This window comes from Oncorhynchus masou, chromosome 21 (assembly GCF_036934945.1).
Source record: "Oncorhynchus masou masou isolate Uvic2021 chromosome 21, UVic_Omas_1.1, whole genome shotgun sequence".
NCBI lineage: Eukaryota > Metazoa > Chordata > Actinopteri > Salmoniformes > Salmonidae > Oncorhynchus > Oncorhynchus masou.
This window is the reverse complement of record NC_088232.1, coordinates 83,268-100,991: the sequence shown is the minus strand read 5'-3', so window position 1 is coordinate 100,991 and position 17,724 is coordinate 83,268. Positions and strand designations below refer to the sequence as shown.

At 41.2% G+C, this 17,724-nt stretch overlaps 2 protein-coding genes across 2 annotated transcripts in view; both read right to left on the bottom strand.

Annotated features, from left to right (window-relative positions):
* Nucleotides 1-2,915: 2,915 nt before the first annotated feature.
* LOC135507554 (zinc finger protein 330-like) lies at nt 2,916-9,675 on the bottom strand. Its single transcript, XM_064927058.1, has 10 exons — nt 9,613-9,675; nt 9,075-9,220; nt 8,921-8,940; nt 8,458-8,528; nt 8,167-8,243; nt 7,555-7,681; nt 7,297-7,401; nt 6,994-7,040; nt 3,733-3,850; nt 2,916-3,559 (listed from the first exon to the last, which is right to left on the bottom strand). Exons 2-10 carry the CDS (start codon nt 9,192-9,194, stop codon nt 3,273-3,275), a joined length of 972 nt encoding a protein of 323 aa, XP_064783130.1. The 5' UTR covers nt 9,195-9,220; nt 9,613-9,675; the 3' UTR covers nt 2,916-3,272.
* Nucleotides 9,676-11,752: 2,077 nt separating this feature from the next.
* The window catches only part of LOC135507553 (RING finger protein 150-like), a 33,940-nt gene continuing 27,968 nt past the window's right edge, over nt 11,753-17,724 (bottom strand). The window contains exon 7 of the mRNA XM_064927056.1: nt 11,753-17,275. Within this exon, the coding sequence (XP_064783128.1) occupies nt 17,157-17,275 (119 nt within the window). The 3' untranslated portion in view covers nt 11,753-17,156. The remainder of the gene's footprint in view (nt 17,276-17,724) is intronic.

Here is a 17,724-nt window from a genome sequence, read left to right as displayed (position 1 = left end):
TGGAAACAAAGTATTAAATAGAGCCATAACTACATAGAACTCTACTAGGGTGCCCATATTACTTCCACACCTGCGGTCAAATTCCATGTGACCGTTTAGTCACTGTAATTAGGCTTCTCCAAGCTCTGATGCTGCTGGTCAGTAGTAGCCTACCAAACTTGATAACTGTCTTGTACTCAGCACTCTATTGTCCCTCTAATCACTCAGACATCAATGCAAATGTAATCGAAAATCTAATCAAACACTTCATGAGAGCCCATGAGCTCACGTTGCGCAACATTTCAATAGGCTAAACAGAGGATGGCATCAGCTTTCTATAGGCTAGGCCTGCTGTATTTATCTATCAACTTCTATAATATTAAGCACATTGCTTCTCTTTACAACAGCATTATAAGACAAGGGCATGATAACGGTCCATTCTAAATCAAAACAAATTGTACACATATATTATTTAGTATATGTAAAGACATTCAATTAAAAATAATCTAATGGGTGACAATATTAGCCTATCACTTGTGAATGATGCCCAGCTTGTGTGCAGTAAGCCAAGAAACAGCTTGCCTTTTTTTGGCTACTTTTTAAATCATAGTCACACACCTACCTCATGTAGCCTAGCCTATAGATCTATATGTTTTGATAAGGTTTGTAAAGTGGCCAAATAACTTCTTATACTTGAGCACATTTAATATGCTTTACAACCGGTGCAGAGCCTAACTGGCATACACAGGATGCGTGTGAGTTTCAAGTTTAATCGCATTTCTCCTCACTATTAAGAACAGTGCGAATGCAATCGAAAAATCACATCAAAACATCCTATCATACTTTTAAAACTCACCTCACTGTGATGATCAATTTAAAGAAGAAGTTCCACAGCAGGCTGAAGCAGTGTAAACTAAATGGACAGCACTTTCTAAGGTGATAATTCAAAACAACCATATGCATATTAGTTTATGGATAGGCTTATGAGCCCAAGGCCGAATCAATAAACTGAATTAAAATTATGATTGTGCCATTATACAATACATAGCCTACTGCATATTATGCATGGCAGAAAAACAAAACAGATTTAAGATGTCTTTGATACATAATTTGTGGAATTTCTTTCCTTAATGCATTTGAGCCAATCAGTTGTGTTGTGACAAGGTAGGGGTGGTATACAGAAGATAGCCCTAATTGGTAAAAGGCCAAGTCCATTTCATAGCAAGAACAGCTCAAATAAGCAAAGAGAAACGACAGTCCATCATTACTTTAAGACACGAAGGTCAGTCAATGCGGAAAATGTCAAGAACTTTGAAAGTTTCTTCAAGTGCAGTCGCAACAAGGGCTATGATGAAACTGGCTCTCATGAGGACAACAGGAAAGGAAGACCCAGAGTTACCTCTGCTGCAGAGGATTAGTTCATTAGAGTTACCAGCCTCAGAAATTGCAGCCCAAATAAATGTGTCAGAGTTCAAGTAACACACATCTCAACATCAACTGTTCAGAGGAGACTATGAATCAGGCGTTCATGGTGGAATTGCTGCAACAAAAAAAAACACTACTAAAGGACACGAGACTTGCTTGATCCAAGAAAAACGCAATTGACATTAGACCGGTGGAAATCTGTCCTTTGGTCTGATGAGCCCAAATTTGAGATTTTTGGTTCCAACCGCAGTTTCTTTGTGAGACACTGAGTAGGTGAACGGATGATCTCCGCATGTGTGGTTCCCACCGTGAAGCATGGAGGAGGTGTGATGGTGCTTCGCTGGTTTTATATCCTATTCAAGGCACACTTAACCAGCATGGCCACCACAGCAATATGCCATCCCATCTGGTTAGGGCTTTTTTGATTTTCAACAGGACAAATCAACAGGACACTTTCTGCTATTTTACCAAGAAGGAGAGTGATGGAGTGCTGCATCAGATGACCTGGCCTCCACAATCACCTGACCTCAACCCAATTGAGATGGTTTGGGATGAGTTGGACCGCAGAGTGAAGGAAAAGCAGCTAACAAGTGCTCAGCATATGTGGAGGTACCGCAAGTCGGCACAAAGACAACAGGAGCACTGCCACCGTTATTCCAGTTCCATTTCAGCTTAAACATAAAATACTTTAATACGCTGAAAACCAACTTAAAAAGACACCAAAAACAATTTAGTCCAATGTTGCTAAATATTGTGTGGCTGTCCCGTTTTCTGACTGTGTGTGTGCGTGCGCGCAAGTAAAACTAAACATGGACTCACCCACTTGTAGAACACCAATGTCATCGTCATCTTTCTCATGTTGGCAGAACGGTCTATGGCTTGGTCTTTGTCATACAGTACACTTTTAGTTCTTGTTGTCATAGGCTACCTGGCTAAAATGCTTGCTAGCCTAACGTCCTCGCATTGGCAACAACGAACCAGCTAAGTAACATGAGCCTACATCTCAGGTCAGTGGCACAACATTCATTTATTGTTAGATCATAATCACTGGCCTGCACAGAGAATTAAGTCAAAACCACAAGTCCAAATCCATGGCTTAAGAAAGGGACGATTTTGTAAGCTAGTGACTGCAGGCCATCAACACAAGCAGACCAGAAACAGGCATGTTTTTGTGAAAATTATGTTTTTCTTAGAAAGTGATTTGATTGGTATAAAGCCAAATCCAAACTGGCCTCCTTAGGAGGGCGTTTTGCTGCACCAGGACAATAAACCGTTGAGATCAGCAAACTCTGATTGGCTAATTATATATATATATTTTAAATGTATCAAGGAAGGCCAAAAGCTTGCAACATGTAACTCTCTTTTGGTCCAGACGGCATCAGATACATGGGCTACACATACTGAGACAGAGGGGTACTGTTTCCCTCGCTCTGATGATTTCTCTGGTGAGATTCCAGCACCTTTGGAATTGACAGAACATTTTGAAAACCCTGAGATACGAAAAGTAAATGTAATGATTTAAAATGTTTTAATGGTCAAATATTTGGGGAAGCCTGGCTTCCATGAATACAACCTACTGTTAACCTGTCTGATAAGTTATATTATTTTAGCCTAAAACTTAAAAAGGATATTTCACCAATGTTAGGCAAGAGCCATACAGAAATTCTGGATTACTGTTTGTCTTTTTTAAACGTGCTAATGTCCAAATACAGAAACAATCAAGCAGTACACATATGGTGATGAACTATCACTTTAAACATCTTATTACAGTGTACTGCAATGCATTGCACACACACTCCTTGTATATATCCAGTCCTCTTCTTTGGGAAGCGGAGAGGTGGAGAGATGTGATGGGAACCAACCTCCGTCTAGGGAACTGCTTCGATCACGAGGGTCCCTTCAATTTTAAGACCGGCCAGAGAGTCAGCTATCTCTTCTTCCTCCTCCTCATCATCCTCCTCCTCCTCATCTTCCTCCTCATCCTCTTCGTCATCATCATCATCATCATCTCCGCCATCTTCTGCCTGATCTCCCTCCCCTGCTCCGGACGATGACACGTTCTTCCAGTAGGAGTCGTAGCCAGAGGCTCCATAACCTCCATAGCCGTAGCTATCCTCGTCAGCACCACTCTGTCGGCCAAACTTTGTCGTACGGGCTGCAGGGTGAAAACGAGTGATTTGTAATGATGCAAAAATTACTCAATCAACATCTAAAATTATGATACTACAGTATACATACAACTGCACTGCCAACAGTACTCAGTTTTCCACTTAATGACTGAAGAGTTTTAATCCATGACTGACTTAAGCTGTTAGATGGCAGACTCACTGGACATGCTGAGGTCCTTAGTCTCCTGGGTCTCATGGCCACACTTGGGACAGGGAGGATTTTTACCCTTGTCCTGTTTGAACACCTTACTCTTCACATGGTCGTCACAGAAACAGGCCTGGGGAGGGAGAGACACAGTTCAACCCAAATGGGCCTTGTTACTATAGGTTACAGTCATGCTTCAAATCCAGGAAATGTATTCCCTGTCCAAATGGGAAATGGTTGTAACTAGAGGGAATACAGCCATGACTGAAAGTGACTTTTCATAGCAGATTAGGAGAACATTTTTATTTTAGCTAACCCTAACCTTTTTCCTAACCTTAACCTAATTCTCCAAACCTGCTGCTGCAAAAAAAGTCACCTCTAGTTGTAGCTGTATTCCACTTCAGAAGCCTGGTAAACGGGTACTTATTTACCGGAAAAATCGACTAATTTAACAGTGCAACTGGGAATCTACACATTTCCCCCTGAACCAACACCCTTGCTTTTCTTGCACTAACGTGTCTTTTCTTACGAGCACCGACTGCTGATAGCTGCTTTAGGACTGATTCTCATCTAGTTACCTTAAGACGAATGCACTCACTGTAATGCCGGGCGTACACGACACGACTTAAATCCTAGCAATGCTGAGCCTCGAGCATTAAACAACCGTATTTCCTATAGTAAACCATCTGGCAGAGACGGGTGTCGACACACTACACGATTCTTCACTTGGTCGGGAGGATTCTCCATACCACGCCGCCTCGCCAAAACAATGTGAATAGATTGTTAACGTAGCTAGCTACAACGAGCTGTGGCTCAAAGCAGCCTCATAAAAGTTCAGTCAGACAAACACACTTGCCCTACAGTGTTGAAATATCTTGCCAATACATTTTGGACCAAATAACATTCGGTGTGAACTTCAGAGCTGTAACCATTTTACATTTGGGCTTTGGTGAAAGGCAAGTGCAAACCCATACTAGTAGTAGTCATCCATCGCTCCTGCGAGTGCACATTCTGGGCGATGCGAATCAAGATCTTGGTCTTCTTCCCTGGCTAGCTCTCATTTGGCTATCGCTGATCGCCGTTCTCAAAACTGGTCGTGGTACATCTCACATTACAAGAGCATTGCAGATTTTGTGCCGATAAAATCAGACACGGGATCGGTAGCCCTCAGATTGTGACGCCGACGCCCATTTTAATGTGAGTGGGTCAGTGGCAGCTACGAGTAGGATGGAGATTTTGTCTCCGATCTCAAAACGTTGTCTGGGACAGCTAAAACCAGGGCCGTGTAGTGTACGCACGGCTCAAGTCGCTCTGGAGAAGAACGTCTGCTAAATGACTCACATGTACATGTAGATCTCTCGGTCAATGTGTATAGAGGCAACAGCAGTAACAAACAACTACACTGGCATGAGGAACAGTGGGAGAGAGAATTGTTTACAACATAACACTGTGTTGATTTAATGCCTTAAGTGTCCATAGCTTCACATTTCATTGTGTTAAAAAGTGGGATTAAAAAAAGTCATATTTTGCCAAACAAGATGAATAGAAATGATAGTTGTTGCGTAAGTATTCAGCTTCCCAAGTCAATACATGTTAAAAATCACCTTTGGCAGCAATTACAGCAGGGAGTCTTCTTGGGTACATTTCTAAGAGATTTACACACCTGGATTGTGCAATGTTAGCCCATTAATCTTTTCATAATTCTTCAAGCTGTCAATATTTTTGGGGATCATGGCTAGACAATTTCCAAGTCTTGTCTCTCAGAAACATTCACTGTCTTCTTGGTAAGCAACACCAGCGTCGATTTGGCCTCGCGTTGTAAGTTATTGTCCTGCTGAAAGGTGGATTTGTCTCCCAGAGTCTGTTGTAAAGCAGACTGAACCAGGTATTCCTCTAGGATGTTGTCTGTTAGATCAGTGGTTCTCAATCCGGGTCCTGGGGACCCTGAGGGGGCGCACAATTAGTTTAGCACTCAACAGCTGATTCAAATGATCAACTCACCATCAAGGCAAAAACAAGGCAAAAACAAGGCAAAAACAAATGTGCGCCACTTTGGGTCCCCAGGATCAGGATTGAGAACCGCTGGCTTAGATCCATCCCGTTTCTTTTCATCCTGAAAACCTCCCTGGTATTTGCCGATGTCAAGCATACCCATACCATGATGCAGCCACCACCATGCTGGAAAATAAGGAGGCAGTTACTCAGAGATGTGTTGTGTCGGATAGCGCTCCAAACACAAGGCTTTGCATTTAGGCCAAAAAGTGAATTCCTTGGATCGGTATAATAATTAACTTGACCTTTCTTAAAGAGACATCCAAAGTCTGATTTGTTATTGTTACCCATCTACCAATCATTGCCCTTTATGAGGCTTTTGAAAAGATCCTTGGTCTTTGTAGTTGAATCTGTGCTTGAAATTTGACTTCGGGACCTTACAGATGTTTTATGTATGGGGGACAGAGGAAGGGTTAGTCATTCAAAAACCATGTCAACCCCTATTATTTCACACAGAGGGAGTCCATGTAACTTATTGTGTGATTTGTTAAGCCAAATGTTACTCCTGAGCTAATTTAGGATACTTCTCAATTGTATTAATCTTTTTTTAAATTAGAATTGTTATTCCACTGACAGAGTATATTGACTAGATTGTGGACAAAAAAAATTACAATTAAATACATGCTAAATCAGAACATTTTGTGGAAGTGGGAATTAAATTAAATGCTTAAAGGTAATGATTAGAATATTCCACCCTGAAACCATATAATTGTATGAAATGTATTAGAATCATAAAACTATAATCTGATGGTGTGTAGTTTTAGTCAGAATTAGAACAAGGACTGTTTGTTCCTTTTTAGTACGTAAGCAGGGTGCACGTGTGAAACAAATGATAAGAGGAGCCATCAACAGACAAGCTGGACTACTGTGTTCCTTACAGGACATTGTCTCCACCCATGGAGGAGAGAAACTGTTAGGCTTGCAGAAAATTATGAAACATGTTGCAGATTAAAGAGACTGTCTAAGCAAGGCATAGCTTAAGATTTTAACTTGTTTGTGTGTGTTATAAAGACCAGGTTTGCATTTTTGATGTTAGTACATTTTATTCACGAGAACGTTATATCTTTTTGCATAAGCTGAGTCTTTGACTAATTATTAAACCCATGGTCTTACAGATCTCGGGGATTGGTCAGAGCTATTGATTGTCAGTTATTATCATTGAAAATTCTCACGACAGGAAGAAATCCAAGGGGTATGAATACTTTTATCTTCATTTTCCATTACCTTGCAACGCAGGCAGGAGTGTTGCCCCAGTCTGTTGCAGGAAGCACCTGAAATTAACATGAGGGAAAACACAGTATACATTAACACATTGAAAATGTTTATTTAAAATCACTATAACTAGGGATGAACCTTTCTCTAAACTTTCAACTAGTAGAATGCCTACTTTTCTATACGTAACATGGTCTTCCTCATGTCTGCCCTAAGGCTAAACGTCAACAGGTTAGAGTTTGAAACCTCTTGATTTCTCATGAGCCAACACAATGTGGATGTTTGACAGGTGAGAAAGACACCCTAATTGCTCACATTTGTAAGTCTCCGCCTCCAGGACTTGGCAACTGGCTTGGTGCTCAAACTGGTCATCCTCACACAGGAAGTTGTGGCAGAAGGAGCAACGGTATACCCTTCCCCCTGTGTCAGATAGGAAAAAAGGGGGAATGATTACAAAGGGGACACAAGCTGGATGGCAACCAGCATTTGGGTGCATGTACGGACATAAAAAAAGCCTTGTTTAGTTTTGCAGACCAGGCAGGTTGGATAATATTATAAAATGGCATAAGTTACCATGGTCCCATACACAGCGTTCACACTCGATACAGTCGGCATCCATGAGAGGACATGTGCAAGCGTGGGTACTGAGGCACTTTCTCCCGTGGCACACCCAGGCCTCACAGAAGTCACACACTGCCCCCTTGTGGAAAGAGACAGCACTTCACATATCAATGTCATAAAGACATCCAATGATAAACTCATGACTGTGATCAATCTGGGCACATATCACAATGTTAAATAGATGTAGGTCTTCACCAGGGATGTATTCATTACGTCTGGCAATGGAAACCATTTGCCATTTAAGAACCAAACGGAAGCAAACAAAACAAAACAGGGAGGGACTTACCTTCAATTTGTGCAATAGAAACAAAACATTTTTCATTTGGAGTAAATGGTTACAATTGCAGAACGTTTTGCAACAGAATCGGCATAATGAATACATCCCGTGGTCATATTCACTAGAAACCAAAGGAGGCAAACTATCGGGGACTACCTGAATTTGACCAATAAGAAGCACTTGTTTTCCATTGCGAAATGTTTTGCTATGGTGCGCATTAATGATTAATCCTGAGTATTTATTACTCCCATCTCAATAAAGCTTTTCAAACGGCTCTCATCGCTTACCACCATGCCCATTCCCGTAGCGTGGATCCCTGGGTGCTTGATGACACAGTCTGATGACTTCATGCATTTGGTTTTGCCTTTAGTTGGAATACAGGAAGACAGTATCACACCACAACATAATACATGGTTCTTGCCCTCCTATACAAACATCTTACATGTAACATTGTGCAATATATTTCTTTGCCACATGAGGGGATAAATCAAGTTGTATCGAATTAAGTTGGCCTCAAAGAGCTCAAGGGATTTTAAAATCAGAAACATGCCATGCGTCACAATTTATCTTAGACTCACCACATTGACCGCACTGGGGCAGCTTCTGAACGTTTGCACAGAAGTAGCAGAAAGCTCTGTTCTTCTGCCGTCTTGGGTGTCATTGAAACAGGGGAACAAAGTGTCAAAGCCTCCATCACCTGTAGATTATAGTTGCTAATAAAGAAATAATGCATCTTGTTCAAATCGTTGAATTGTGTTCCCACAATTTAACCTTTATTTAACTGGGCAACTCAGTTAAGAACAAATTCTTATTTACAATGACGGCCTACCCCGGCCAAACCCTAACGACGCTGGGCAAATTGTGCACCGCCTTATGGTTCTCCCAATCACGTCTGGTTGTGATACAGCCTGGAATTGAACCAGGGTCTGTAGTGACGCCTCTAGCACTGAGATGCAGTGCCTTAGGCCACTGCGCCACTCGGGAGCCCCAATGTTATCCATTAAGATGAATGTAAAAAAATATTGATTGAAGATGTCTTACCTCTGGCATTTGTCACATTCCTGCAACACAAGATGAGGACTACAGTAAGTATGAGGACGACAGTAAGTACTAGGGAAATAATCATGATTTACAGTCATTGTTGGCTATCCATTTCCTATTGTGCTGTGATGAGAACATGTATATTATTCCATACCATTGCTGAATTGCAAGGGGACTTTGCAACGTCAACAAAGCCCTTGTTGGCTCGAGTCTGTTTCTCCCGTTCCTTGCGGTTCTCTGCCTTCTTGCGTGCACCAGTCTTCTTTTTCGGCATCTTTCAGTTTCTGTAGATGGCTTTACCTTAAGGCATGTGGGGGATTAGCAAACCACTAACTAACGAACCAAGCAAGCCAGCTCAGTCAATGGCATCACACATTGACAGACTGGACACACATCATTAGTCTAGGTCCTTACGAAAATATAAATGTTTTAAAACTGTATTGGCTAGTTAACTAGGTATCTACGTAAAGAAAAATGAAAAAAAGCAGCTATTTAGGTATCTAACGTAAACGTTACTGTACGTGTGCTAAACAACACGGTTCAAACACGCGCTAACTAGCTTGACTTCATGGAAATACCAGATGCAGCAACAACATGTCATTTTATAATTAACAGATAAAAGCCTTAACCGATGTGTACTGTTTATACATGTTTTAACACATTATAACCCAAAAATGTAAAGAGATATTTACCAGGAATGTTGCAATCCACGGCTGGCTCAGTTGAAAACGGAAGTCACAGAACGGATATTTAGTCCGACTGAGAATTCTTCTCGCCAGAATTATAATCCGCCATAATCGTTCCTATGTGAGTTCCTATATTTCTATTCTACATTAATTTCCCTTGCGCTCAATGAAATGTTATATTAAAGTATGAATTGTATATTACATCATGGTTTGGCCAATTAAGGCTGTTATTATCAACGCTAGTGAAAAATACATACTTATTGTATTTATATTATATTCTAAAGTCACTTCAGTCTCCTGCCACCATGACCCATGAATGTTGTTAAAATTAATTGGGTTTTTACCAATGAAGCCTTTGCAATGTTTCTTTCTGTAACATAAACTACAGTAAATGGGTTCACAATGCCCACGGAGATGGCAGTAAACCATTCTTTTCATCACACATGCTTGAGGTTTTGGAGGTTCCTGAGCCTTATCAATCAGTGGAGGCTGGTGGGAGGAGCTACAGGAGAGCAGGCTCATTGTAATGGCTGGAATAAAATGGACGGTATCAAACACATCACACATATGGAAACCACATGTTTGACTCATTCCATTCCAGCCATTACAGTGAGCCTATCTTCCTATAGCTCCTCACACCAGTCTCCTCTGATGTCTATGTTTCACACCAGTAGTTCTCTGTACCCCCCCGCCCCATTTTGTACCTCAATATTATCTGATAGGGGGGCAGACAAACATTGATGGCTGATGGTGGAACAGTATCTGCTTAAGAACTATACAGGGGAATGTGTGATCGAGGCACTAACCTCTGTTCTGCAGCCAGGAATGAGGGAATGTTTCACTGTATCCAGAACAACATAGGCTAACTGCAGTGGCGCAAAACAAGATCTCACCATTATCACACAATGGGTCAGTCAGCAAGGCCCTTGGAACTTAAGTCTACCTCTTAAGGATACGCCCCTTTTTAAAAATTCTTCTAAAATGACATACCCAAAACTAACTGCCTGAAGCTCAGGTCCTGAAGCAAGGATATTAATATTCTTGGTACCATTTGAAAGGAAACACTTTGAACTTTGTGGAAATGTGAAAGGAATGTAGGAGATTATAACAGAATAGATCTGGTAAAAGATAATAATAAAATAAAAAGTTGTTTTGTATTTTTTTTGTACCATCATCGTTGAAATGGAAGAGAAAGGCCATAATGTATTATTCCAGCCCAGGTGCAATTTAGATTCTGTCCACTAGATGGCAGCAGTGTATCGGCAGCATTTTAGACTGATCGAATGAACCATTGTATTTTTGTTAAAAATGCATCAAGACTGCCAAAATATGTTTATTAATAACTTTTCATGTTCAAAATGATGCACTCTCCTCAAACATTAGCATGGTATTATTTTACTGTAATAGCTACTGTAAATTGGACAGTGCAGTTAGATTAACAAGAATTTAAGCTTTCTGCCAATATCAGATATGTCTATGTCCTTGGACATTTTCTTGTTACTTACAACCTCATGCTAATCGCATTAGCCTACGTTAGCTCAACCGTCCCATGGAAGGGACACCAATCCCGAAGAAGGTTCTACACCTGGTCTGCAGAACACAGGCCTAACACACCTTCACAGCAAAGGAAATAGGCTACAGTACTAGGCTACTGCATGTCTGTAAATGTATACTAGACAAAAATATAGACGCAACATGCAACAATTTCAACGATTTTACTGAATTTCAGTTCACATAAGGAAATCAGTCAATTGAAATAAATTCATTAGGCCCTAATCTATGGATATCACATGACTTGGAATACAGATATGAATCTGTTGGTCACAGATAACTTTAAAAAAAAGGTAAGGGTGTGGATCAGAAAACCAGTCCATATCAGGTGAGACCAACATTTGCCTCATGCAGCGCCACACATCTCATTCGCATAGAGTTGATCAGGCTGTTGATTTTGGCCTGTGGAATGTTGTCCCACTCCTCTTCAATGGCTGTGCGAAGATGCTGAATATTGGAACAAGCTGATCTGACGCTGACACTTCGACCCAGAGCATCCCAAACACGCTCAATGGGTAACATTGACTGCAGCACAAGGTGCACCTGTGTAATGATCATGCTGTTTAATCAATAAAATAAGCTTTTTGTGCATATGGAGCATTTGGAATATTTTATTTCAAGTCATGAAACATGGAATCAACATTTTACATGTTGCGTTTATATTTTTGTTCAGTGTAATGGTCAAAGGAATTTAGCAATTCCTACATGTGTTCATTAACCAATTCAATTAAAATCACTCTGTTTCTAAGAATTTGTAAGATCCTTATTTGCATAAAATAGACAGAGGCCAGTCTACCAAAATGAGCCAATAGCATTTATTCTCGAGAGCGCTGCTCATAGAACCATGTACAACAGCTTATATATCACATATGACGTCATAGGTTATAAAATGTATCTCCTCCTCTCGACCAGGACAAAGCAGGTTCAAAAGTTAATTCCAACTCACTAGCACCCATACCTGACACACTGTCTCTGGATTAACTCCTGAAGTCTCACCATAGTTTATTACCACTTAGCAGACAGTTCCAGATAAGGAAAACCTGGAGGGGCTCTTGCTGTCTTATTTGATCGCCACAGAGTTATAGCTGAGTCGGTTCAAACATAGGTTAATGACCTCTTTGCTTACTTTAGAAACACACACATTCATTCCTTCTTCCACAATGGTTATCATTTCCAATTACCCCTTATCCATGCTACAGAACCTCTTATCCCTACTGGTTAAGTTTGAGTATAATTATTTAATCATTCATGTTAAACCTTGATAAAATATCTTAACAGTAATCACTTACACATGTATGAGTTTTAGCGGTGTTCCCATGTAGGCTAAGTAGTACTAAAACATAATTATCTCTCATTCTTTCCACTAGAAGTATCCCTGTCCTCCCATGAGTGCCCTAAAATGTCCCAGCTGGTTCTCCTTTCCAGAAAGCCATTCTTATGTGTCGGGCTCCTGAGTGGCGCAGTGGTCTAAGGAACTACATCTCAGTGCTAGAGGCTTCACCACAGACCCTGGTTTGATTCCAGGCTGCATCACAACTGGCTGTGATTTGGAGTACCATAGGGCGGTGCCCAATTGGCCTAGCATCGTCTGGGTTAGGACGGGGTAGGCCGTAACTGTAATAAGAATTTGTTCTTAACTGACTTGCCTAGTTAAATAAAAAAGTGTAACTAACCGTATTAGGTGGCTCAAATTACAATGCTATGTGAGAGGGTGTGATGGCATCCGCCAAACACAGATTTGTCCGTCAACTGCCAGAGAACGCATTTCTCCAGAGAAATTACTCCAGAGAACGCATTTCCACTGCTCCAGAGTCCAATAGCGGCAAGCTTTACACCACTCCAGCCGACGCTTGGCATAGTGATCATAGGCTTGCGCGTGGCTGAGCCGCTGTTGCTCGTAGACGTTTCCACTTCATAATAGCAGTGCTTACAATTGACCGGGGCAGCTCAAGCAAGGCAGAAATTTGAAAAGGTGCCATCCTATGACGGTGACAGTTACTGAGCTCTTCAGTAAGGGCCATTCTCCTGCCAATGTTTGACTATGGAGATTGCAAGGGTGGGTGCTCGATGTTATACACCTGTCAGCAATGAGTGTGACAGAAACCACTAATTTGAAGGTATGTCCACATACTTTTGGCCATGTAGTGTAGTATGCTAGTGTGCATATCGTAACGAAACAGCAGAGAACAGCTTATATCGTTGGAACATATGATGGTCATTTACATATTGGCCAATGAATCATGTCAGAATAAATCATTTCAATAGCATTGGCTCATCCTAACGGTATCAGAGAGGGTTGACATAAACATTATTGACAATAACGAAATAGAAACCAGACAGCTTCACCACAGTTGGAAAAACTTGCAATAAAATGTATTGTACCTCACAATCAGACTCACACACGTGCAACATTGTACTATAGAACTGTACTGTATATCATTAACACTGCCAAAAATATTTACATATTCCTCTATATAACAAAATAGCAATACTGTAGAGTTCTGCTAGCTATAGCATTCAACATTTTCGTAACATTCCCCAAACCCACAGCTGATATACAAGTCTAGATAAAATAACACAGACTCTTAAACAGCACATATACAGTGACAATTATGTAATGTGCCATTTCCAATATTGTAGCCCTCTCTCTTAAAAACATGGTTGTGTCAACTGTCAACCGCATTCAAAAGATGTTTTGTGCCATTTCGTTGTAGTATATAGAACTCTCCTTCAAGTGAAAAGGTGCATTCTAGGTAGTACACAACTGGTACACAACCAGTTAAAGACAGAGAACTAAAAGCTATATTTAAATTATGAGTTTCTATTATGTAATCTTATGTATACCTGACGTAATTATACCATCATTGGGGTAAACAATAAACTACTATAAGATTATAATATGTGCATTCATTACTTTATATTTGGAAGAACACCCCGGTTTCTATAAGTGTTCATTACGAATATCACAGATATTCATTCAAATTACGTTCAAATCAAGGCCATATTGCTTCATCATGGTCATTAAAAAAAAGAGTTGTTGGAATAAGTGGACGTAAGAAGTTTGAGAATGAGAGAATGACCTTTCAGGAAGTGAAGTCAATTAAACACGACCCCTTACATGAAACAGGAAGCAATTAAAGGCTTTTAAATGTTCTGGCTTCACGCAAGTGAAGATGTCAGACACATACACACACACACAGTACAATCAGGATCTATCAAAACCCTCTGGTACAAAATGCCCCCCGAGCTTAATTGCTTCCTCTTATCTTGTCCCCCTGTGCAATACAAACAAACGGGCACATGGAAACTGTGTGGTGTGGTGTGTGTGTGAAACCAACCCCCAGAGGGAAATCAAATACGGTTAGTTGTTTCTAGGGCCCTCAGACCATAGTATCAACTGTAGAGCTGTGTGTGGAGAGGCAAGATGAGACTACCATATTTTAATGGATCTCTAGTATTCTGGCCAAGGATACCATGAGTTATGGTGGCGCACTTAACACCTCCATGACTCAATCCCCATTCTCTTCCCTTCTCCCATACCGTGCAGTTCCCATCACTGATTTAAAAGCACTTGATTGGTGTAAACATTGGCTGGAGGGCGTTTCCACCATTTTAAAATCCATTACGTGAAGTGTGGAGAATCGGAACGCAAAAAGTGACCATAACTGAGAAGAATATGCTTTTAACTGAGGCATGTTCAATGCATCACTCTTCAGTCTCCATTCAGTCGATTAATCAAATATACATTTATGACGCTTATACAATATTAATCACACAAATGTAGTGTATTTCACAAACTGATACTGCAAAACAAAGCTAAATGTAAGGAGTCTGACACACTAGGAGGGCATACAGATGTACCTAATGCATAAGCATGGGAGATTTCAACATTCTCCCATAGATTCTGTAATCCTTCTCTGATTGACATGGACATGTGGGGGTTATGGGTAATATGAGCTTCTTACATAACTGGGAGTTGATTGGTTGGCGGCCTAAAGGAACCAATGATTAAATGAACGAACGCATAGTAAGGAAGAGAAACGCAGTATCAAATAGTAGATGCTCGATGACAACAGTGGCCTTGTGCCATTTCATGAAGATTTTTAGCCCGAAAATCTAATCTAAAGTTGCATATTAAAGTAATATAAGATTATCATATGTTAAGGATGAAAGTACACATTTGTAAATAAATGAATGTGTTGTAAACCTTGAGGGGACTCCAAAGGAGAGAGGAATCAAACTCAAATAAAAAAAATGGCCTTTGATACAATTACAGAGCAGTAGTCAAAATCGGGGGAGGAAGGACATAAACCATGAATTCAAAATGCATTAGCATTACCAGTGAGCTCTTGAAACCAGGCAACTATTCTCTCACTCCATTTCTCCTGAACTGTAAACATTTACCTCCATTTTCTTTTTCTTACAAAAATAAACTTATTTTCATACTAAAATAAATGCTGTTCGTCAGACTTTCGTTTCCCTACACGAATATACAAAAAGAAAAAACTACCATTTTGAAATTCATCATAGGAAGAAAAAAAAGTTTTATCCTCAGAAGAAATGACTAAGAGGTACAAACTATCTGCAACAGGGTCTAGTCAACTCTTTCATAATGAATTCACAGTCAACCAAAGCCACAACCAATGCATGGTATTCCTTCACCATGGGCTATCTAGTCTCTCTAGATGGACCAGTTGCTTCCCACAATGCACCAATGTTCCAGCATACTAGTGCGGTTGCCCTCGGTATGGGATTTCTCAGACTAGGGGCTATCTAATACACAGAGTTCAGATATAGTCAAATGTCATTTACTTTTATCAACAGACAACTTCGATGTGCTTTTCACTATCCAACCAATGGGTGAACTTAACAAAACCCACAATGCCATCTTGCTTTGGCTTCTAGAAACAGAAGCAACATCAATACAAAAAACTAAAACTGCAAGAACTTTGCACAGAGCAAATGCACAGACCTGCAGACACACGTTATGTTAGGTAATAGAAGATTTCACCACATGCTATTGGGTGGCTCGACTGGGAGATGACATGACATTAAAATTTAATTAAATTCCCATCTGTTCTTCATGAACAAAGAGCTACTACTATTGCCTCCTGTGCGGTGTTACTGGCGGTGCTAATAAAGCTTTAGCAGTTTGAAACAGGGCTGTAGCTGATGTCATCACTACAAATCTCCATTACCGTGGGCTGTGATTGTCAACTGCTGTGGTAAAACAAACTCGTAGTTGGCCCCCACAACACATGGTGTACAGTACTTCAGAAGTGGAAATAAACCATAGTCCTAAAGACCCCTAAATGAAGGATAAGGATGCAATTTAACAATCGGATATTCAGAAATGCTTGACAACATGTGCATAGTATAAATGCTACAATACCAACAGCGTTGAATGTTATGGAAATTATTTCAAGCAGAGATGGTGAAAAAACATCAGCTTCAAGTTTACCACATGTAAATGCTGGTCACTCAGAACACGCACTAACTGTTTTTGACACTCAAAGCCCATGCTGCAGGAGGCTTATATTGACCATACACGGTATACATAGATATTCCTATAACGAGGTGTAAAGAGTTCCGTGTTTCATTCTGGAATAAGTTGGCAGTGATGATCTCGTAGAAAGAAATCAAAATGTCACATGTCCAAAGAGTCAATAAAGTGATGGTGACATGGAGACAACTAACAGAGGTGCTAAACTATACCCCAAGTCCAGAGGCTAATGACAAGAGCTGTGATTGGCTGCCTGGTTTCCATGGCGACTGAACATGACAGCAGTCAGAAAAGGGAGGCAGGACAGGAGGAACCTGTAGATGAGGCAGTGGGGACAGACAGGTGTGTTGCACTGCTATGGGTTCTATTGCTTGCTTGTCTCTTATTTATTTGGAGCCACTACCTCCCATCAGGGGGCCAGGCTCTGCCCCTTCGGTCCCGTTTCTCATCTCCATGTCGAACCCGTGAGCTTCCTTCCTACTTGGCTCTGATTGGCTCAGGACTTGACCTCGTCACGGTCGTGCCCGAGGGAGAGCTCCATGTCGGACAGACTCACCTCCACAGCCAAGATAAGGGAGGTGTCCGAGTCGCTGCTCAGCGGGGGCTGGTGCTCACCTGCAGGGAGAGAGAGACCGGTCAGCACAGACACAACATGGTGGGTGATACAAGTAAACCTGAGTGGACCCAAAATGACGGTTAATGTGCAGTAGAAGAGACAAGATGAGGCGACTGATGAAGGCATAGTAGGGAACCTGACGAGATGTAAACTGCTCTGTAAGTGCTGTGATGTCCACTTGACTAAAGACAGACTGCACTACACCGGGCCTTAGGAGATGGCAGCGCTACTACACCGGGCCTTAGGAGATGGCAGCGCTACACCGGGCCTTAGGAGATGGCAGCGCTACTACACCGGGCCTTAGGAGATGGCAGCGCTACTACACCGGGCCTTAGGAGATGGCAGCGCTACTACACCGGGCCTTAGGAGATGACAGCGCTACACCGGGTCTTAGGAGATGGCAGCGCTACTACACCGGGCCTTAGGAGATGGCAGCGCTACTACACCG

What these genes read in the sequence shown, in the direction of transcription:
- LOC135507554 (XM_064927058.1), bottom strand. Translation starts at nt 9,194, where the DNA reads ATGCCGAAAAAGAAGACTGGTGCACGCAAGAAGGCAGAGAACCGCAAG. An exon ending in ACGCTGTGTATGGGACCATG is followed by an intron (nt 7,402 to 7,554) that starts GTAACTTATGCC and finishes TATCTGACACAG; the next exon opens with GGGGAAGGGTATACCGTTGC. An exon ending in GGAGGCGGAGACTTACAAAT is followed by an intron (nt 7,041 to 7,296) that starts GTGAGCAATTAG and finishes TGTTAATTTCAG; the next exon opens with GTGCTTCCTGCAACAGACTG.